At 37.1% G+C, this 24,102-nt stretch overlaps 2 protein-coding genes across 2 annotated transcripts; one reads left to right on the forward strand and one right to left on the reverse strand.

The window, feature by feature from the left end:
• Positions 1-600: 600 nt before the first annotated feature.
• LOC104891230 (2-methylpropanoate--CoA ligase CCL4) lies at positions 601-2,783 on the forward strand. The gene has a single exon (XM_010676892.4). It carries the CDS (start codon positions 905-907, stop codon positions 2,651-2,653), a length of 1,749 nt encoding a protein of 582 aa, XP_010675194.2. The 5' UTR covers positions 601-904; the 3' UTR covers positions 2,654-2,783.
• A 6,606-nt stretch (positions 2,784-9,389) lies between these two features.
• On the reverse strand, positions 9,390-11,530 carry LOC104891232 (2-methylpropanoate--CoA ligase CCL4). Its single transcript, XM_010676893.4, has one exon. The coding sequence runs from the start codon at positions 11,249-11,251 to the stop codon at positions 9,572-9,574; it is 1,680 nt and encodes a 559-aa protein (XP_010675195.2). The 5' UTR covers positions 11,252-11,530; the 3' UTR covers positions 9,390-9,571.
• Positions 11,531-24,102: the final 12,572 nt, after the last annotated feature.

Consider the following 24,102-nt stretch of genomic DNA (forward strand, 5'->3'; position numbering starts at 1 on the left):
ATTTTGAAGAAATTGAGGGGTGTATGGTGAATTTTGATTAGTGCAAGGATATATGGTGAATAAAAAAAATTGTCGGGCAAATATGATGAAAATTCTGTTTAATTTAATAATAGGCTATTAGTTGTATAATGTAAAATATTAAGAGTTAAAAGTTATAGGAAAATTGTGAAGGGAACCTGACCTAAAAAAATTCTAAGTATTAGAGTTTGATTTTATTAACCTTGAAATTATAATATTAAACCTTTATCACTAGATCTATTCTTACTTTATTACAATTTAGATTTGACTTAGGACAAGCATGCGACCGTTGCTTACTAAAAATGGACAAATGTTTATCAAAAGAAAATGGACAAATGAATACCTTCTCAACAATCTACATCCAATAGTTAGGGAGCAAAACATATAGAAACCATAATTTTTCAACTCAACAAGTTTCCAATTTAGATATCCATTTAAGAGCATCTAATTCTGGCACTCATTTAAGAGTTATTATCACGTCCCATCCAAAGTAGGAACCTTCTTATCTCCATGACAACATACTACACATTTATGACAATTTATTATAAGAAACTGGCTCACCCATAATTATCCCAACTCCCAAACTACTCCATGTGATCATGTGATGTATTTGTATCATGTTGCAAATGCCAAACTGTACCTTAGCCTTTCTTTTCAATGGTCTTCATTCTTCAACTGCTTTTCTCGGCTCACATTACTATAGGTAGGCGGTAGCTCTTCGGTGTACTTATTATTATATGATCGCCATTACTCATATAAGTATTTCTCTCTTTATTTTTCAGTTATTCGATCTTACTCAATTAACAAAAACAAACCAACAAAACATTTGATCAGTTTAATACTACTAAAAAATCACCTTATCCAAGCTAAGGCAAACTAACCTAGTATGGATCAGCTTAAACCAAAACCAGCAAATTCCATGCCACTCACTCCGTTAACATTGTTAGAACGAGCTGCGATTGTATACGGCGAGTGTCCCTCTATAGTATACAAGGCGATCACGTATACATGGGCGGACACTCACCGTCGATGCCTTCAGATCGCTTCTTCCCTCACTTCTCTTGGCATTGTACGCGGCGACGTGGTGTCCGTTGTAGCACCGAATGTCCCCGCTGCGTACGAGCTACATTTCGCGGCCCCAATGTCTGGGGCTGTTCTTAACAACATCAACATTCGCCTTGACCCTAGGACGATCTCGATCCTCCTTCGTCATAGCGAGTCGAAACTCGTGTTTGTGTACTACCGATTATCATCTCTTGTGTTGCAGGCTATTTCTTTGCTCCCTGCTGATTACCCTCGACCCATTCTGGTGCTCATTACTGATAATGAATATGATTATGATCATATTACACCAAGTGAGTTTCTTAAAGCTTTGGCACCCCCTGAACTTGCACTTGCTGATAATAACACTAAACCAAGTGATGAGTTTCTTACTACTTATGAAGAGATGGTTGAATCTGGGGATCCGGGATATAGGTGGATCCGACCCGAATGTGAGTGGGATCCGATTGTGTTAAATTACACCTCTGGAACGACGTCGTCACCTAAAGGAGTGGTGCATTGTCACCGTGGCTCCTACATAACCACCATGGACGCGCTCACTGATTGGTCCGTCCCTAAACAACCCGTTTACCTGTGGACCCTACCGATGTTTCACTCCAACGGTTGGAGCTTCACTTGGGGTATGGCTGCCGTCGGCGGCACAAATGTATGCCTTAAAAAATTCGATGGCGCCACCATACACGCCGCGATCCGCGCGCACAATGTGACCCACATGTGTGCAGCACCAGTAGTGCTCAGCATGCTCACCACCCTCACCTCTGACCCGGGCCCGCTCTCCTGGCCCGTTCACATTCTCACTGGCGGGTCACCACCGCCAGCACCCATCCTCATTCGGGCCGAGGCCCTGGGATTCATTGTCGGGCATGGGTACGGGCTCACAGAGACAGGAGGGGTGATGGTTTCCTGTGCTTGGAAACGACAATGGAATGATCTCCCTTCATTAGAGCGGGCCCGGCTAAGGGCCCGCCAGGGAGTTCGAACCATTGCCTTGACAGATATTAACATTATCAACCCGAACACTGGCCAGCCAGTAAATCGAGACGGAAAATCTGTTGGAGAGATAGTTCTCCGAGGTGCGTCCATCATGTTAGGGTACCTCAAAGACCCAGAAGGGACTTCCAAATGCATGGGAGAAGATGGGTGGTTTAGAACGGGTGATCTAGGTGTAATGCACTCAGATGGATATTTAGAGATTAAAGATCGTTCAAAAGATATAATTATTAGTGGGGGAGAAAACATTAGTAGTGTTGAGGTTGAGAATGTGTTATATACTTATCCGGCCGTCAGCGAGGTGGCGGTTGTGGCCAAGAACGACGAGTATTGGGGGGAGACGCCGTGCGCATTCATAAGTTTGAGGAAGGGTTTGAAGGAGAAACCTACGGAGCGAGACATATTTGAGTATTGTAGGGCCAAAATGCCACATTATATGGTGCCTAAAAGGGTGGTGTTTAAAGAGGACCTTCCTAAGACTTCTACTGGGAAGATTCAGAAGTACTTGCTAAGGGACATGGCTAATTCTTTGGGTATGGATAAAAATAGACGTGTTACCTCATCCTTTCCAAGTCGTTTATAGATGGATGCTTATATTATCAGGTTATGCATTATTGTAATCTGTAAAATGATTTTTATAGTTTTACTTGTGATTGATTTTCACTCTTTGTAATTTCTTTTATTTCTATTTCACTTTGAATTTTTTTCAATAATTTTTCATTTGTGCTTCAACTATTAATTATGAACTTTTTGTTGGAAAATAACTATTAAAATAAATTTTTATTGAAAAAGATCTAATAAAAAAATATTTGTTAAAAAAGACATTATAATACTTCCCTTTGTTGCTTAAGACCACTCCAACATTTTGTGGCCAAAAAGTCAAGGTCAGAATATTAACTTTTTCAACAAATTTTTTCATTAGATCTTTTTGAGCAAAATGACTATTTTAATAGGTCTTTTTCAACAAAATGTTCTTTAATTTTTTTATATACAATTAAATATTTTTTTTTCACAATAATTATTGATTAATGTATTGAATAACTACTGATTTTAGTTCTTCATTTGGTTATTCTTTGGTATTTATTTTTTGAATGTCATTTGATTACTTCTTGCTCATTTTTTAAACTTTTATCTATGTACTTACTAAAGCCTCTTTTTTTTTTTGACAATGGGTTATTTGCATAAATAAGAGAGAGAGTTTACACACAACTTATTGGGTCATTAGTGACCCTTACAATATTTAGAGATGAAATTAAAACCAAATTACAAGACATTAAGTAGGCAGGATACACTCCTTCATTGGACCCTTGGTTATTGGGGTGGCTCAATTTGCAACATCCAGACCTGCCAAAGCCATCAGTAATTCTTCTACTAGAGATGAGTGGTCGCCAAATGGGTAAATATCCATTGATGACACAAGAGAACCTGGGAAACTTTAAGAACAAGGATAGAGACAGAAAGGTAGCACTGATTCGAGCCGGAGACAACTGACTTGTGAATTATTCACAAGCAACAAGAGTCACTGAAAGTAACTCGGAAAGCATACTATGAACCCCCATAAAATGGGGAGCAGCGTTGAGATATAGAAGATTTTGAAAGTGATAAAATTCAATTTTCTCACTAACCGAAAGTGAGAATTAACTTTAGTTAAACTCGGAAACGAACTGACAAACCCGACCCCTGAATACCCACACCCTTCCCCCTTAAGACTCGGCTCCTTGACACACTACCCAGGTTAATTTCTGAACACCATTCATAGTAGAAATTGACAACAACAATGAGCAAATCCGCTATGCTCATATGCCATAATTCCCATTGATTAATTTCCTCAATCATCCAGACGGAACTATCCCACACAAGATATTCAGAATTAATACGTAAAACTCCAACACCATAAACTAACATTTAAATCAACGACCTTAATAAGGAAACTTCCAATAAAACTAAGGAGAAACCACCATAACACTACCCACCAGTACATTTGTAGTACAAAGCAACTAAGCAGGGAGGCACACAAATCCTAACCACCTCTATGTCAAACGAAAGCAAAGGTAGAAAGTCAGTATTTACCAGCACCTAATACCGAAAACAGAAACCCTAACCTAATATTAACCTTTACCATCAAGATCGGGGTGACTCCAAAATCGCAAGACGGCGGCGACAAGGTTAGCTTCGGCAAAAGGTAACTCAACAACCTCGAATTTAGCACTTCCTAATCCAAACAAGAAACCCTAACCCCAAACTTTACCTTTACCGACGAGATTATCAACGGCGGCGTTTGGGGAAGCTTTGAGAGAGGCTGCCCGACGTTAAGAAATTACTTAGTAATCAAAACCTATATTACAGTTTGCAGGTGGGTACGAGTAATATGTATTAATTGCATGTTGGGTGCCAACAACAATTTCTCCCGCCACATCATGTTTTATGACGCCATCAGCCAAATTATTTCCTCCAATTTTCCCTCTTTTTTTTGGCTAATAATGATATGGCAACGTCTCATTAAAAGTGTATGTATATCACCTTTCGAGAAATCCTGAAATTAAACAACTTATGAGTTAGAGGAAATAGTCATTACATTATTAATGTAGCAATCGAATACTTCGTGATGTTTTAAAGCACTTTGATAGTCTTTAGAGAAGTCATTTATCCGTCAAAAAAAAAAAAAAAAAGGGAATATTTGAGAACCGTAGACTAGAAAGTCATTTAAAGTCCCCTCACCAAGAAAAAAAGCCATTTATAGTCCCGGATGTGGACCAGCCATTGATTTATAACTGGAGAGTTGTTGAAAACTGGAATCCAGGCCATCAAAAACAAAGAAAACTAAGAATCTATGAGAATGTACTTAGTGTAGAGGGCTTTGATAATGATCTAGCCCTAAACATTATATAATGTTTATATTTAGTGTGTACTCACTGAATAGGAAAAAAAAATCCTTGAACATTTTACTTTATTTCTAAGTACTCCCCCATTTTAAAAACAAAGAAAATCTAATTCTTAATATTTTTATTTATTATACTATAAGAGAAATTTGTAGTAAAAATAATTTTTTGTAAAGCATGTTTTTCTAGTTGTAAAGTATAATATTTTGAAACAAGGGGAGTACGAGATAAGCACACTTCTTGTAAATTTATTTTGACCATAAACATCTCTTATAATATAGTAAACAAAATAACACCATTAAATTTTTCTTAAAAGTATTTTCACAATATTATTTTCTTTTTATTTCTATCAATATTTTGACCATAAACATCACAATAATATTTATGGAATTCAAAAATGCAAAGCAGATAAGCTAAGGAAAACTAATAGAACCTCGATCAGAAAAAAATTTCTAACAATAGTTTCCTCTAATAGGAGTTCACGCATATGCACATTTAAAAAACTTCTCTCTCAAAAACTCTCTACCTTCTCTCTACAACAAAACAACCTCACCCTTCCTAACCCTAGACCTCGCCGGAGATCCGGCGCCGCGCAGCTTTCCGACGGGTCTCCGGCGAGTTCACTAGTGTTCCCTCGTGTTTTTCTTCGGTTTTTCCTCTTTTTCAGTTGTTTTCGTCGGGTTCGTCGGCACCTTCCTCGCCCCTTTATCGGTTCGTCAGGATTTTCTGGGGTTCTCACCCGCCGCACCTTTGTTGCTCCGCGGCGTCGATTTGCGGCTTCGCTTGTTCCACGGATCACTAAGTTTCTCACATCATCCACCGTTCAAGGTGATTTCCAGTGTCGGTAATTCTACTCTTCCTCTGGGTGTTTGTAGTTGCGAAATTCTGTTGACCAAATCTTACTAAAGGTTAGAACAAATAAATTTGTTTGGATTTTGGTTAGGAGGAGAGAAGAGTGTACTCTGTTGTGATTGACTTGGGCTGGGATTGAATATTGTGATGTTTAGTGTTTATTAAGTTTTTTTGTGGTTTTGGTTTGTCTTTCTAGCTGTAGTTCTTATTGCTTTTAATTCTAGTTTCCATGGTTCATCTGGATAGTATATATGGAGGAGGATCCTAGTTTAGCTTTATTCATGTTGCACCACTTAGATTTCTTGGAGGATGAGGCAATTTGAGGATTTGTTTGCAAATAATAATACTAGACCTAATGAGGCTATTCAGTATGTGGCCTCCTTAAAAGAGATTGGTAATTCTCTTTTTAAAGTGACTGATTTTCGCAAAGCTTATGAGACATATAGGAATGCTATGAAGTGCCTTTGTGTTAGCATTTCTGCTATGTATGAAGAGTGCTATGTTCATAATATTGATCTTGAAATTCAAGAGTTAGTTGTTTCTCTGCAATTGAACATTGCAGCATGTGAAATCAAACTTAGTCTGTTTAAGGAAGCTATTGGTTCATGTTCCTTGGTGCTAGGGGTTGACAAGAGCAATGTGAAAGCTCTTTTTAGGCGCGGTGTGGCTCTAACAAAAATTGGTAGGATGGAAGATGGTTATGCTGACTTTAGGATAGCTAGAGGAGTTGAGCCAACAAATAAGGCGATTGCTCATGAGATTGCAAGTCTCGAGGCTGTCCTTTATCCGGTTCCTAGGGGTGATGTTGTTGTAGGTCACCACTCGGTTCCTAGTGGTATAGGCCTACCCGATGTTACGGGTACCCCATTGCTGGACCCTGGACTCACTACAATGAATGTGGATGTCCAGGAAGAGGTCAAGAGCAAGTTCTCTTTAGACCATAGTATTGCAGATGACATCATGATTAACTAGGATACGGAGAGGGTAGAAGAGGCTCCTTCGAATAACTTGGAGCCTCGTGGTGCAGAAAACATTCGAAAGATCCCCTTCGTCAACAAAAAAAACCCATCCTTGCGCCTTCTGATTTCCCACTCAGATTTAGACAAGTTAAAGAAAGGGAAAGAAATCCAATTTTATCAACCTCATTCTCTGTCAATTTTGAAGGTTCGCACCTTCACTTCAAAAACTGCAAATTTGAAGGAGGTCCCCTGCAATTCTGAATTGCGGGCCGTACAGGTCTCTAATTCGGCTCTCATTGAAAATGAGGGCCTTCAGGCTGGTATCTCATATCCGCTATCGAGTCCGCAGGATGACAATCGGACACGCACAATTCTTCATGAAATGCAACACCAAGAGGTAAGTATCGGTACCTCAACTAACACAATTTTGAGTGCAGGTATCCAAGGGCAAGATAACCTCTGTTATTTGCATCATTCACTCAAAGAAGACAACGCACAAGTAAAGAATACGAGAAAGAAGACAAGAAGCTCATTTGAAAGGCGACGAAGACCAATTGGACAAGGTGCTCTCCAGGCCAATCCTAGGTCTAGCAGGTCGATTAGGAAAACTATCAACAAAGGTGCACTTCCTCATGTAGGCTCCAAAAGGAAAAGCAATGCTCCTCCATTATCGGACCTTCCTTATCATGTTCGAAAAAAATATATTAATTTTGTTTGTTCTTGTTTTAATGTTTGTAATTGTCAGTGTCTAAGTCCAGTCGAGGGATCGCATGCAGTCCTAGCGTATGTTGCTAGCAAAGATGCAGTGGTCTCTTAGATTGCTCGTAGGTTGTATTTTGGTTTTTCTTTAATGCAAGTTATTTTGATGTCAAAAAAAAAAAAAAAAAAGGAGTTCACGCAACCTCTTGTATCCTAAATCTGAAAGTAGAAAATAGTTAGAAAGTACTAATAGTCAAGTTACATGGTAAAGGAACAATAAGGAATTTGTGTGATATTGACCCAATTTAGCATAAGTCTCTCTCCAAGCGTTTGTACTTTGTAGTGTGTAACCAGGTCCAACAGATCTGGCAAAAAGGTCGGTCGAGTTGATTTTGGGTCCAATAATATAACTAGTCCATTTTCTTTCTTCATACAATCCTTAAAACACTTCCTCCTCAACATGTGATTCTAAAGTCTTTATTAGAAGGAAAAAGAGTGATAATTAGGTAATGGGTACTTTAGGCCCATCACCTTTAGCCCCACGAGTGGTGAAAAATAATCCTAGTCATCCATGGTTGGTGAGCTTGCAAAAAGAAGATGGACGGTTAGAGATAATACTGCCAATTACTTGTTCCACCTTTTTCTGTTTAGGAGGAAAAAGGGTGAGAATTAGGTAATGCATACTTTTGATGAAACAAACAAAAAAGGGCGTTTGTTTCTTTCTTAATTTCACTAGTTTCCCGTTGGTCAACTATTGTTGAGGTACATTTTGTTATTAATGACATTTTTAAAATTAGTTTAGCCTACAAGGGCATATGTGTAATTAACTTTGAATTTTAAGTATGCAAACTTTTAGTCGAATAGAACTTTTGGTTAAGAAGAACTGGTCCAAGTTTAAGATAATCTATTAAATAGTAGTCCGATGATCTCACCATTTTTCTATCTGTACATGTTGTATATTCTCTTAGGACTACTCAACCTAGGAGCGAAAACATGTCTAACCAAATTGGAACCGATTGGACTGATTGATTAGAATTTGCAAATTCTATGAAGGTTTTGGTTTGATTCGATTTTGGACCTGTTATAATGGAATATGTATTTTTTTAAAAAAAAATTGTTTAGATTGAAACATATTTATAAGTTAGATACATCAAAATTAACTAATTTTACAAAAATTATCCTAAGGCAATAAACGGTACATCTTTAGCTTTCGAACTTCGTAACGTTCAAACTTTTTTTTTCTAAAAAAACTAAAATTCACATCCATCGGTCCGGACTAAAAACCCGGAATCATGGTTTACTGACCAAGGATCGCACCAGACCAAATTTTCAGTCTAGTCCGATCGTGGTCTTTACAAAATCCTAATTATACCCAAGCGAAACTATTTAAACCCCTTAGGGAGCGTTTGGTTCACATGATTATGGTATCAGGTATGGGTTTAGAGTGAGCAAAACCCATACCTAGTGTTTGTTTTATTATTTGATAAATTTAAAACCCATACCTCAAACCCATAAGGTATGGGGTTTAGAAATCTAGGGGAGGTGAGTTTGGCTCATACCAATACCTCTAGGTATTAAATAGAACAAAAAATTTTATTTCCAAATAAAAACCTAACACATGGTATTAAGTATCAAATTCCAAACGTATACCACCTTGATTTCATTCCTCATTCAAACCCATACCACTATGTAAACCAAACGCTCCCTTACTCCATTCCCTTGGCTCCCAATTTGAGGTGAGTTGCTAGCCAACTCAATTTAATTAATTCGCGTTTAGTTACTGACTTTTTAATTTAGATAAAACGAGGGAGAAGACAATTTATATATCCTGTCTCATTATATAAATACTAGTGTTGAAAGTTGAACCCCGGCATATCTACAATATTATCACCCAACTAGAATTAACTAAACTGTACCCAACTTCGGCAAGTACGAATAACAATATAATATGATACCATTTTTTACACGTAAATGCTCACCGAAAAAACTACATATACATCTATAGTTTACATACTTCTATTATCAATTATCGGTGATAATAAAATCTGACAAGTGACAACTAGCCCGAGTCAATAAACCGTGAGTACTGAGTAAAATTTACTTGTTTTCCAATCATAAGCGACTTGCTTTTGAAGGCCCTAAAGCCTTAGCAATGTCTCTGAGTACAAATTTCTGAATCTTCCCAGTGGATGTTTTAGGCAACTCTTTCTTAAAAACCACAGTTTTAGGTACCATATAATGTGGCAGTTTTGCCCTACAATACTCAATAACATCTCGTTCACTAGGTGGGTTTTTCACCCCATCCTTGAAGCTCACAAACGCGCACGGCGTCTCACCCCAATACTCATCGGGCCGAGCCACCACCGCTGCCTCGTTCACCCCCGGATAACTATAAATCATTGATTCAACCTCTACACTACTAATATTTTCACCTCCACTTATAATAATATCTTTTGATCTATCTTTGATCTCCAAATAACCATCTAGGTGCATCACACCAACATCCCCTGTCCTAAACCAACCATCATCTCCCATGCACTTGGAAGTCCCTTCTGGGTCTTTTAAATACCCTAACATCAAGAACCCACCTCTTAAAACAATGTCTCCTACTGTATGTCCATCTTTCGGAACAGATTTTCCGGTTTCTGAATCAATCACGTCCACCTCAGAGGCTGATAGTGTTCGTATCCCTTGACGAGCTTTGAGTTTTGCTCTTTCTGAAGCAGGAAATTTATTCCATTTCGGCTTCCAAGCACAGGATACGATCAATCCCCCGGTTTCCGTTAAGCCATACCCATGGCTAACGATGAAACCAAGGGATTCCGTTCGAAGGAGAATCGCCGCAGGAGGTGGAGCTCCTGCGGTAAGGATGTGGACAGGGGAAGAAAGTGGAGTGGGGTTGGGAAGATTAGAAAGCATGTTGAGGACAACCGGGGCACCACACATGTGTGTGACATTGTGGGCCTGGATAGTGTCAAAGACGGTGGGGCCATCAAATTTCCGGAGACAAATATTGGTGGCCCCTACCGCTGCCATCCCCCATGTGAAGCTCCATCCGTTGGCATGGAACATAGGTAAGGTCCATAAGTAGACAGGTTGTTTAGGGACGGACCAATCGATGAGGGCGTCCATCGACATAATAAACGCCCCTCGATGGCTATGTACCACTCCTTTTGGTGATGAAGTGGTACCCGATGTATAGTTTAATACAATCGGGCTCCACTCACTTTCAGGTCGAATCCAATTAAATTTGGAGTCCCCCTTTTTAATCATTTCCTCGTACGTGGTTAAGTATTGACTACTTAAAACTTGAGATTGAATCCCGTCTGTGTTACTTCTAAAACTTTGATCTGTTTCCTCGATCAAGACCACCTGCGGACGAGGGTGGGTGGGCGGGAGGAGATTCAACGCTTCGAGGAGGAGATTCGAGAGCTCATGGTCAACGAACACAAGCTTCGATTCCCCGTGACAGAGAAGGATCGAGATAGTCCTCGGGTCGAGGCGGGTGTTGATGTTGTTGAGAATAGCACCACACATGGGAACAGCAAAGTGGAGCTCATATGCAGCAGGACTGTTGGGTGCAAGAACAGAAACCACCTGCCCTCTTTTGATGCCACAGGAAGATAGAGAGGATGCGATCTGTAGACAGCGATCGTGGGTATCGGCCCATGTATAGGTGGTATTGCCATATACGATGGAAGTGCAGCCACCGTACACAGTGGCTGCACGTTCCAGGTAACCCAAAGGGGTGAGTGGTGGAGAATTAGCAGCTCTCGGTTTGAGATGATCCATTAATGGGTGTTAGAGTACAGTCAACTATGTAATTGTTATTGGTGAAATGGAGGACTATTTTTTTGGGAGTACTTGTAGGTTGTAGCCGAAGATGAGGATAAGACATACAGATATTTGACACCTCATAGCTACCAACGACGAATATTCATAGAAAAAGTAGAGTGGTGGTGAATTGTGCAAATAACAACGGGCCGGGCGGGGTCAAATCGTGCTGGCCCGAACTGGCCCGTATGCTGGCCCGACTCATGCCCACCTCCATGTATGGGCTATCTATGAAAACATATTAAAAGGGACTCCCTTCGGGAAAAAAAAATAAAATATTAAAAGTGATGGAAAAGAAAGTTTATGTGTCATGTGGTAATCTATTCAAATTTATAATGCAAATGTTTTATTTCTATGTGTATTCTTCACTTAAAAAAATGTGTAAGTGAAATGTATTGAACATGTGACCTTTGAAATGAAAAATAATAGCTTTATGATCAAGTTTTTTAATAATTATAATTAACTAAAAAGATTTAAACAAATATCTACAACTCTAACATTCTTATTACATAACTTACAAGATAATATTGATGTAATATTCACTCACCACAAATTCTTTTAAGGTGCGGTTTTCAAACTCAAACTTTTCAATTTTTTTTCCTTATCACGTTGTGACGTGAATTTTTCAATTTTTTAAGAAATAATAAGAAAAATAGCAAAAAATTTAAAACTAATAATATATTTCTCATTATAACTGACACAAGATATCCCTGGACAAAAAAAAACAAATTCTGATATCAATAATCGAAAATGAAATTTCCACTAGCTGCTAAGTTTTGTCATGTGCCATGTTTATAAATTTGTCATTTTGTATCTCGTGTTATTGCCTCATTGGAACTTCGTTTACTCAGTTTCTTGATTCTATCGAAATGTCTCGTAGTCTATTCTCGGGAAATACCAAATATTAGCCAATAATGACTTTTTTACCTTTCTTAATTTTAGAGTACATGTTTGACAAGCAATTTTATCTTTTAAAAAAAAATTTAATAAAAAACTAAACCATTGGATATTAATAGCTACTAAGACCTATCAAACACGAGTACACGACTCTTATCTGACTCTTAGTTATTCCTTATATATTAAGAAGAATTTATTAGATAGTGTGTCATGAATGTAATATGTTATGTCATGGATGCAGGCCGGCCAATGGCCTGTGCAAACAGACCATCAGCACAGGGTCTCGAAATTTTGAGGACTCAATTCCAAAATATTGCAGCCCAACTTTTTTTTTTATAAAAAAATTCTTCCAATTCGTTGTCTTCATTCTTTATTTGCGGCGTGTAAACTGTGAAACAAACCACGTTCTTCTCTAACTTTCCCTAATTTCTCTTTCCAATTTTTAGAAATTTGTTATCTTTAAAAATCTTCTAAATTCTTAATTTCTCTTAACAACTTCCTAGAGTTCTCTCACTCATTCCTTATCAAACGTTACCTAGAATATGAAAATATCAATTCTGATTTGCTGCCTTCAATCTTCAATTAACTGCTTATTTTTTCACTTTTATATATTTCTAAGTCATTTCTATTTTTTCATCAATTATCAATTAGTTCAAAGACAAAAGAAATTGAAATTCATACCTTCAAATTTTTGTTATTTTTGATTTCTGGAAATTTGGGGAGGAAAAAGAAACCAAATTCATGAAATCGTCATTCGTGAAAAACTGAACTAAATATTCGAGAAATTTGCGGTTGAACTGAAGAACTGAAGATTCGTGAAATTTGTGGTCGACCATCGAAGTCGAACTTCGAAGAGATTAAAGCAGAGAGATGAAAGTTTGAGACAGGTGAATCCTAAGTTCTAAATATACACTAATTATCATTCACTAGTTATTCGATTGTGTTTATCAATTATCAATTTTTTGTGTTTAATTTTTGGTTTGAAATGGTTGGAATTTTCTTACAGTTTCTCATGCGTTTGCTTCCTATGAACTTGAAGAAGACGATTAATACTGTACAACTGTAGTAGTCTACTAGATGTGGCTCCCTTAAAAAAAAAAAAAGTCTACTAGATGTGGCACGGTGGCAGCACCCGTATGACCATGTGAATTGTTACTCACTTACTCACTTAGTGCCTTATAGTTTTATTACTTTATATTTAGTGGCTTTATAGTTTTATTACTTATATTTTCAGTATGTGTTCTTTGTACTAGAAGTAGTATTATATGTTTTAGTAGGTAAAATTTTGTAGTTTTCAGTTATGTTCTTTGTACTAGAAGTAATATTTTTATTATGAAAATGAAATTTTTTCTTAATATAAGGGGCCCAATTTTTAAGATTAGAACAGGGCCTCTAAAATGTTTAAGACGGCCCTGCATGGATGTAATATGTTACACTGTAACTCATTGTGTAACATTTTACATGTGTGAACTAATATGAGTATTCTATATAATTATTACTCATTTAACGTCATTATTGGCGTAATTCATACTCCCCCTCCGTCCCAAAATATAGTTCCCATTTTCATTTTGGGTGTCCCAAAATATAGTTTCCATTTCTATATTTAGTTCCACATTTTTCCGTAATTTGTCTAGAAAAACTGTGTCCCATCATTTATTTGCTTCTTGAAATTTGTTTTTTCCTTTGTTTATTCAACCAAAATGTTACAATTAATGCTCTTTCACTAATTATTCGCTATTCTCTCTCCTAAAATCATCTTTTTCCATGCAACATTTATTTAAATAAACAAAAAATCTTTACTATCCCTCTTAGATTATACTCCCTCTGTTTTTTTTATTGTTCTCACTTAGAATCTTGACACTATTCATGCTTAGAGATAATCTTCTAATTTTTTTTCAATTTATAAGAAAAAATAGTCATGTGGGGTCTTGTTTGATTCGTCTCAATTAGTATATTATTAATATTCAATCGTTATAATTTTTACTAATATATAATGAAAGATATTTAAGTTCAAAGATGTGCATTGTTGTGCACAAGAAAGTGAAAAGATAAAAAAAAACAGAGGGAGTACTTGCATAAATTACCGTCACAAAAGAGAAATGTGAACTATATTTTAGAACGGAAAGAGTATTATTTTGGAGTTCTTTCATATCATTATTTATAAATGTATTTCGTGTCATTTATAAAACACTCTTACGTCATTATTACTGACTTATATGACATTTTCAGCCAAGTTATACTCCTCTATCTTTTTAAATTTCCTACTTTCATTGTGCATATTTGTCAATGTACTTCTTCGACCTTATATATCTTTCACTATATATTAGTAAAAATTATAACGATTGAACATTAATAAAGTATTCATTGAGACGAATCAGAGAAGATCACACATGATTATATTTTGCTTTTATGTTGAGAAGAATTTAGAATATTCTCTATTTGTGAATAGCGTCAAAATTTCATGTGAGAAAGATAAAGATATAGAGAGAGTATCATTTTAGAGATCTTTCATGTCATTTTCCATATTATCTGTTAACTCCTCGTGCACAATATCATTATTACTCATTTTTGTGTCATTTTTTAATCAATTTTATGTCATTTTTCAGCAAACTTCTATCATTTTCTCTTATTTTAATATTATTTGTCAACTCTTTATTTTTACATCGTTACTTATTTATATGTCATTATTACTTATTTTAATATCATTTTCCAACAAACTTGTATCATTTTATCCTATTTTATTATTATTTGTCAACTCTTTATATACTTATGTCATTATTATTTCTTTCTACATCATTTTTATTCATTTCTATGTCATTATTCAGCAACTTTGTGTTAATTTCCCCTATTTTATTATTATCTATCAACTTCTTATGTATCATATCATTATTACTTATATTTATGTCATTTTCATGACATTTTTCAGCAAATTGTCCTTATATCGTTTTCCGTTATTTCAACATCATTTAACAACTTTTTACATACCTTATCATTATTACAAATTGATATCATTTATAAGGAAAATGACATAATTATTTGTCAGTTAAATGTCTTTTACTCAACAATTTTTTATCATTAATATATGTCTTATCCTTTTTAAAAATATTATTAATTTCAACAAACTTGTATTACTTCCTCCGTTTTTGTTTTAAATGCAACAAAGGAATATTTTGTATCTCGCAAAAAATACCCCTTTGTTTCATTTAAAACGAAACAGAGGGACTATTGCAAATTGATATCATTTATAAGGGGTAAAAATTAAAAAGTTCTTTCTCCTCCCCCTCTAAGCCTGACCCCAGTCCTTCACCTGCTACTCCACCTTCCACCTTTCTCGACGCACAACAGCAGCAATAGCACAACCACCACATTACCGCTTAAGAAGCACTAGCAGCAACAGTGCCACACAACCATGTAAGTAGTAAATCTGCAGAAATCAAATAAATTAAACCTGAATTACAAGAATGAGTTGTGTCGTGGTTTGATGACCACTACCTTAGAAACGAAGTTCGCCATTAGCGATGTGGATTCACAATGACGTTCGTCCCTCAAGGTTCACACAACTATCTCTGACTCCGTGCACCAAGATCAAAGATTGGCATTTCTTAAGAATTGCTCAAATCTTAGAAAGAATAGGGTAGGCTTCTGTTTAGGGTTTATGATAGGGTTTTTTCACCAGGGACCCATGTGGTATTTAAAAATTCATGGAGTACCCCTACTTTTTTTTAGTGCACCAGATACCCTTACTTTGGGGGTAAAATGTACAAAATGCCCTTAATGACTAACGGTGTCAAGTTTCCATTAGTCATTAGGATTAATTAACCCCTCCAACCCTAGTTAAACCCTAATTAATTAACTAAACCCTAACCTCTAACCCTATCCTACCATATAACTTCAAACCCTAACCCCACCACCACCACCTCCCCTCCTCCTCCCTCCCTCACCCCCTGCAGCAGTCCTACTCCCTTGTTGATTTCCCCAACCCACCCCCACCCCCACCCCTGGCAGCAGCCTCCATCCCCTGGCAGTAGCCCCTTCCCCTGTTGATTTTTTCAAAACGCCACCACCACCACTACGCCGCTCATCAACATCACGACACCAGACCATCCAGCACTTCACCTCCTCTCACCTTCCCCAATCGATTTTCGAAATGAATGTTCGAAATCATTTTCGAAATCAGTTTTTGAAATCCATGATATCAATGACGAAAGAGGAGAGAGAGATTAAGAACAACAGTAAAGGGAATTCTAGGGGTGGGGTGGGGGAATTCGACCGAGGTGGTGGGGGACGGGTGGGAGGCTGTGTGGGTGATGGAGGGGTGGGGAAAGGTGGTGGTTGGGTGGTTAAGGTTGGGGTTAGGTGTTATGGTGTTAGAATTAGGGCTTAAGGGTTAGGGTTAGAGAGTTAATTAGGATTGATAACTAATGAAAACTTAACACCGTTAGTCATTAAGGGTATTTCGTGAATTTTATTGAAATAGAAGGGTACCTGGTGCATTAAAAAAAAGTAGGGGTATCCCATTAATTTTGAAAAACCACAGGTGTACCCGGTGAAAAAACTATTTATTATATTAGAGTAATAAATTTTCGGGTTTTGGGGGTGAGGTATACATATAAAAGAAGTCCCATCGGCATTTATATAAATTATATTAGAAACCGCTACCCGCTCAAAAAAAAAAAGGTTCGCCCGATTAGGCCCGTGAACGACTACGACTGAAAAACTAAAAACGCTATAAAACGAGCTCGCTCGATTGGGTCGGGCGGCAGCCGCCCGATCGGGGCCTCGAACAAAAAACATTGCGGATGAAAAACATCGTCTTGCCCGGTCGGGAGCGAAGACGCACAACGAAAACTCGCGTTTACTTGGATGTTATCCAACAATCCCCCACAGATGTGAAGTTAGAAAAACAAGATTTGAGCAGCAAAGGGAAGTTTAATACTTACATATTAGTTTCCAAGGATTGAATTAACATGTTAGTGAGATGGGGTTAATTCTTCAGAAAAAATTGTGTCTTACCTACAAATATCCCAAGATTGAACTTGAAGGATAGAAGAGGAACCCGATAACACATATTTTACTGTCAAGGCTTGAGAAATACCGCGTTATCCATGAATTGTCCCATGAACAACATACGCCACAGTTGAACATGCAATTCACGTACTGTACCTCCAAGACAAATCACATGTCTTACAAAGAGTGCTCTAGAATGCCTACAAGAACGACATTCGGTAGAAGGAGGCTATTCCTTCACACTCACCCACGATGTTCTATTACGTTCAAATAAATTCAATCAACCGTAAGGCCATAGAAACATCATGCCCATTACGTTCAATATTAAATCAGCCAAAGGCAATGCATGGACACCAAATCTCAAAAATATACACATACAACCTGTTCAATAAGAACCACTCAAATTAGAGTAAATAGTATATTAATGAGATATCATAAATAAGTTCAGTATAGAGTTTAGGAATGCAATAACTTACACAGGTTTCAAACCCATTCCTCCAGAAAATTCTAATACTAACTTCCTGCTCAATCCTTTAGTATAAGGATTAACCAAATCCCTTCAGTTCTTACAAAACTCTAAAGAAATGAAACCATTCACAATAAATTGCCTCACAAACTTGTGTCTGACTCGAATGTTCCTTTTCTTGCCATATATAAACACTGTTATTGGCAACCCCTATCACAGCTTGTGAATCACAGTGAACTGATACAGAGGCGTCCGTCTTCCCCACAAAGGAATATCTGCCAAAAGGTTCCTCAACCAATTAGCCTCTTGAGTAGCAAGATCGAAAGCAATGAACTTAGCTTCCATAGTAGATCGAGCTATACATGTCTGCTTGGCACTTTCATGATACTGCACTTCCATTCAGAGTGAGCACATACCCACTAGTAGAACTCACCTCATCACTATCAATCACCCAATTAGCATCACAGTAACCTTCTAGGACAGTTCAGAACCCCATAAAGTTTAACCCCCAATCAATGGTTTCTCTTAAATATCTCAATAGTCTTTTAAGAGCTTTCCAGTGATCAAAATTGGGATTATGAGTGTATCTATGAGCCTACTCACTACATAAGCAATGTCGGGACGAGTGCAGTTCATCAATAAAACATCAAACTACCTATAACCTTCACATACTCACTTTGTGACACACCATCACCATTATTCTTGAGTAATTGAACACTAGAATCATAGGGAGTCCTGATAGGAGGATCATCAAAACAGTTAAATTTCTTCAACACTTTCAACACAAAATGAGATTGGGACAGCAAATAACCCTTAGGAGTTCTACCAACTTTTACCCTCTAATATCACATCAGCGACACCCAAGTCCTTCATCTTAAACTTAGAAGATAAGGATCTCTTAGTTTCGTCAATGGCATCAAGACTTGCACTGAATAGAAGCATGTCATCAAAATTACGCAATCAGAGCCCATTATCTTTTAGTACACAGATTCATCTGAACCATTCACAGCAAATGCAAAACCAATGATAGTCTTATGAAATTTTTTATACTACTATTTTGGTGCCTATGCTTGAGGTCATAGAGAGACTTCTTTAGCCTGCACACCTTATGCTCCATCCCTGGTACTGCACAACCAGGAGGTTGTTCCATATGTATTTCTTCATTGATTTCTCCATTCACAAAGGCTATCTTCACATTCATCTTATGCACAAACACAGGTTAAATGAAGAAGTTAAAGCAAATAAAACACGAATGGTAGCAATTTTAGTCATAGGTAAATAAGTATAGAAATAATCCACTCCAAAATTTTAAGTGAATCCTCTAATAACCAGTCTTGCCTTGAATTGTTCTACGGTGCCATCAATTTTCAACTTCCTCTTGAAAATCCACTTGCAGCTAATCGGCCTGTTCTCTTCAGGCAAGTCTACAAGTTCCCAAATGTTATTCGCCATGATAGAATCCAACTCACTGTTGACTACTTCCCTCCAGAAACTAGCAATCCATGGAACTCATATTCAAATGTCTTGGGATACTCATCCACCATAAACAATGACATGTCCATGACCTCTGAAGGTTCAAACTCAAACATAAACGCAGTAATGAAATCCAGACCAAAACTTGATCCTACCCTTTGCCTCTGATTAATTCTCCTAGGCTCATCTGACTGACCTACCCTACTAGAAATAACCAAAAGACCTACATTACTAGCATGTACCCCCACAATGGGATCATTTTTACTATGTCCAAATTTCTTCAAAGGAAATACCGCTTTAAAGAATGCAACATCTCAAGCTCCACACACAGACTTGTCATCCAAACTCAGAAATTTATAGACAACACTATTTTCAGCATAACCAATAATGAAAACAATATCAAATGTCCTAGCTCCTACAGTAGTCATTTTGAATAATGGCATACCCACCTTAGGTAGACACCCCTACACTTTCATGAATTTCAAGTTTGGCACAAAACCTCTCTATATCTCAAATGGAGTCTTATCTAATTCCTTATGAGATACCCTGTTCAATATATAATTTGCATACAGGACAGCTTCCCCCCACATATTATCAGGGAGACCAGAACTCAAAAGCATTGCATTCATCATTTCCTTCAAGCAATGCCATTCTGCTGAGGGGTATATGGTGCAGAGACCTCATAAATAATGCCCTCTTTCTCACATAGGTCCTTAAGCAAATCAGACCCATATTCCCTTCCGCGGTCAGACCGAAGCCTTTTAATTTTTCGGTCCAATTGATTTTCGACTTCTGCCTTATATACCAAGAATATCTATACAGCCTCATCCTTAGACTTAACTGGAAAACTCTATAATACCTTGAATAGTCATCCACAAAGGTAATATAATATTTCTTACCATCCCGACTTTCAAGATTCTTAAAGTCTGTCAGATCAGTGTGATTAGTTCTAATAGTTTAGACGCTCTATTAGTAACTGGTTTAAAAGGATTTTTTACGAATTTTGCTTCAGCACATCACACTTCACACTTGTTAGGTCCATCATCATATCAATCACATCATGCAATAGGTTCATTTTCCGAAGATGATTTATTGAACCAATCCCCACATGACCCAAACGACAGTGCCACAGATTTACAGACTCAACAATATAAGCAGAAGAAGAAATCTTATTCATTGAAATAGGAGTTACAATGTCCAAAACAAACATGCCAGAACTAACTTAACCTTTCCCAACAAACTCGCTATTGCGAGTCCGCACTAGCTTATTTGCATAAAAAACTAACTTGACACCGGCCTTATTAAGAAAAAGACCAGAAATTAAATTTGTACGAGGGGAAGGGACATACAAAACATTAAGGAAAGCTAATGATTTCCCTGATGTTAGCTTTAGGAGAACTTTCCCCTTTCCGAGCACTTGAGATTTGCTGTCATTTCCCATATAGACTTAGTGAACCCCATCCATCTCTTCAAATTCCACAAGCAGGTTCTTGTTTGCATAGAAGTGACGAGAAACTCCCGTGTCTACTATCCACTCAAAATTATTCTCCACCATATTAACCTCAAAAACCATTGCCACAACAAGCTCATATGCCTCCGTTCATCCTTCGAGCCTTGACCCGAACCAATGCATGTTGGACAGACAGACGTATAGTGACCCGGCTTGCCACAATTGTAATAGCAACCTAACTTCTTCTCAATTCTCCCATTGCGCTTGAACTTTTCCTTGTCAAGGGGCTTTTTACCCTTTCCCATGAATTTAATGGAATCTCCTTTTGGCTTCCCTGAACCCGACCCAGATCCAGTTCCAACTTCAACCAGATTAGCCTTAACTGCCAAAGTGTTTGCAGTTAGGGGTACTAAGTCTTTCAATCTATTAGCCTCTTCAATGTTCATGTGCGCAATTAACTCCTCTAAAGTCATATCCTTTTTCTTATGTTTCAGATGATTACGATAATTTTTCTATGATTCAGGCAACTTTTCAATAAGAACATTAGCTTGAAGAATTTCACACATCTTCATCCTTTCAGCAAGAACTTCAGCAACTAGATTCTCATGTTCATGAACTTGATCCATAATTGGCTTATTATCTACCAATTTAAAGTTCAACTAATTTAGAGTAACATATTTCTTTTTCCCTGGATCATCACCACCATACTTTTTCTCCAACGATATCCATATTGATTTTGCAGTTTTATAGGATACAAATAGATTAAATACGGGGTTTCTCATTAGGTTCAGCATGTTTCCCTTAACAATCTTTTTATCCCTGATAATGTTTTTCATACTTATCCCTCCATCAAATTTAAGGCTTTTTATCATGTTTCTCTTTTGAAGGAGTATCAGCGATAACAACGACTTTAGATATCGAATCTACAATATCCTTTCCAGCAGGTGGATCATTCAACAACACATAGTCAATATCTACTTGTTCTCATGCTATCATGAATTTTAGGGACCACCTTTTAAAGTTACGTCCATCTAAATGTTCCAACTTTGACATATCATGGATATATCTGTTATAAAACTAGACATGATTTCCACAGAAAAATTCTTTTCTAAATTGTAAGTAGTAAATATGCAGAAATCAAAAAAATCAAACCTGAATTACAAGAATGAGTTGTGCCGTGGTATGATGGCCACTTCCTTAGAAACGAATTTTGCCACCACCGGTGCGGATTCACGATGACGTTCATCCTTCAAGGTTCACACAACTATCTCCGACCCCATGCACCCGGATCAAGGATTGGTATGTCTCACGAACTACTCAAATCTTAGAGAGAATAGGGTAGGCTTGTGTTTAGGGTTTATTAGAATAGAATAATAAATTTCCGGGTTTTGGAGTGAGGTATTTATACAAAATTTATAAAAGAATTCCCAGAGCTCACGTAAACCGCTTCCCGCTGAAAAAGAAGGTTCGTCCGATCGAGTAGGGCGACCCGAGAACGATAAAAGACTGAAAAAGCAAAACGCTGAAAAAGGAGTTCGCCCGATCGGGACCCGAGACCGAAAAACATTGCGGATGAAAAATATTATCTCGCCCGGTTGGGCGGACTCGCACGGTCGGGCACGAAGACGCACAACTGAAACTCGCGTTTAGTTGGATGTTATTCAACAAACCATACCACCACTACACGATACCACAGCTCATGACGCACCAACAACACCGCTACACATCACACCATTGCTCACGACGCACCAACACACCACCACTAAAATTTCTTTTCCGTCACCACCACACCGTCATAGGTCTCTTTCTTTCATCGTGCTCCTGAACCCTAATTTCTGTTGTTAGCTTCTTCCTCCTCTATTTCTTCAAGCCTTTTCAGTTCGTTTCTGGTTCAATTCATTTGAACATTCATAATTGAGCATTTTGTTGATTACTTTGCAATCTTGTTTGATTTCAAGAACAAAATGCAAAAATCTAGTTCGATTTCTTTGCAAACTGGTTCGAAGAAATCGTAATTTGAGCATTCCATTGAGTTTGCAATTTTATTTGAAGGCGTCGGAGGATTTGAATAAATGTCCGAAATATTCCAGGTGAAATCTCGACAAAATAATGAAACGATCATTTGTGAAGATGTCAATTTGTTGAAAATGGCGGCAAAGTGACTGTTGTTTTGCAAGAGAAGCAGTAGACTGGTCTTATGGAGAGAGAAATTGAAGGTGGAGGAGGAGATATTAAATGGAATTTATGAAGATGAGAATGGGAGTTAATCTTGCGTGGACTTGGTACCCAATAATATTATTGTGGACCAAAGCCACTTATTTAATATAGTGACCATTTTTTCATATATTAACCTTTTCATAATCATAAGTTATATTATACCGTCAATATCTACCATAGTGACTTTTTTTTTTTTAATTTAGTCTCTCTTTCTCACGTTAGTTTATCCTGATGAAATTTTCATTTTATGACACAATAACCTTTTATTTCACATAGTAAAACTTCACAATTTATATCTACTCGTCTTTTATATATATTTTTTTTATATAGTGACTTTTTATTTTATTCATAAATTACATGAATTAGCATTAGGTCCACACTAATTTAGAATGGACCAAGTCCATATAAGTTTTTTATTAAAAATGGTGATGTATATACGAAATTAATTGTGAAATAAATAGCATTCACACGTGTGAATAATCTGTTACACAGTTTATTATCGTGTCACATTAACACACAAACTTTGTGTTATTAGATTCTCTACAATTGTAAATAGTGTCAAAATTTCAATTGAGTAAGATAAAAAGATAGAGTAGTATTTAGTAATCATTAGACGAGCTGTTTCATAGTCTATAAACAAGCTTTGTTTTAAAATTTAAATTTTTAGAAATCATATGCATAGAAAGTTCATATATAAAAGAAACTGTATACATATACACATCAAAATTGAAATATCTAATTTGACAATAATATTTAATGGGAAATTCTACATGGTGCCCTCTTTCTTTGGATTTTTCTACTTGGTGGTAGGCCAATTTTTTTTTAATATAAAGTAACCTTCTACTTTTGCTAATTATAGTTAGTATGGCTTAATTCACTTAAAACCTAAATACTCATGAATTTAAGTAAATTTAACAATTTACCCCCTAATTAATTACCCTAATTTTATACCAAGTAGGGAAAGGTTCTCTCATCGGCTACATCCACTTCATTTATGTAGGAAACTGCCTCATGAAGATCCAAACACAACTCTCATACTGCCTCCATGGGTGAAGAGCCCAACCCCTTGAACATGCTAGAAGTCTAGAACCGAATGCTACGAGATCCAAGTGTGAAACCTTGTGAAGTTTGGTGTACTAAAATTGATGATGAGCTACTTCCTCTTGCAACCATAAAATTTTCTCAAAAATATTTAGGCTGATTATGTCTATGCTCGTAGAAGAACTTTTGATAGACAAAACCGCCATCCCGAACTAAGAGAATGGAAGAGGAGACTAGTAAGTTCAGTTGATAGAGTCA

This window comes from Beta vulgaris, chromosome 4, assembly GCF_026745355.1.
Source record: "Beta vulgaris subsp. vulgaris cultivar EL10 chromosome 4, EL10.2, whole genome shotgun sequence".
NCBI lineage: Eukaryota > Viridiplantae > Streptophyta > Magnoliopsida > Caryophyllales > Amaranthaceae > Beta > Beta vulgaris.

What these genes read in the sequence shown, in the direction of transcription:
- LOC104891230 (XM_010676892.4), top strand. Translation starts at nt 905, where the DNA reads ATGGATCAGCTTAAACCAAAACCAGCAAATTCCATGCCACTCACTCCG.
- LOC104891232 (XM_010676893.4), bottom strand. Translation starts at nt 11,251, where the DNA reads ATGGATCATCTCAAACCGAGAGCTGCTAATTCTCCACCACTCACCCCT.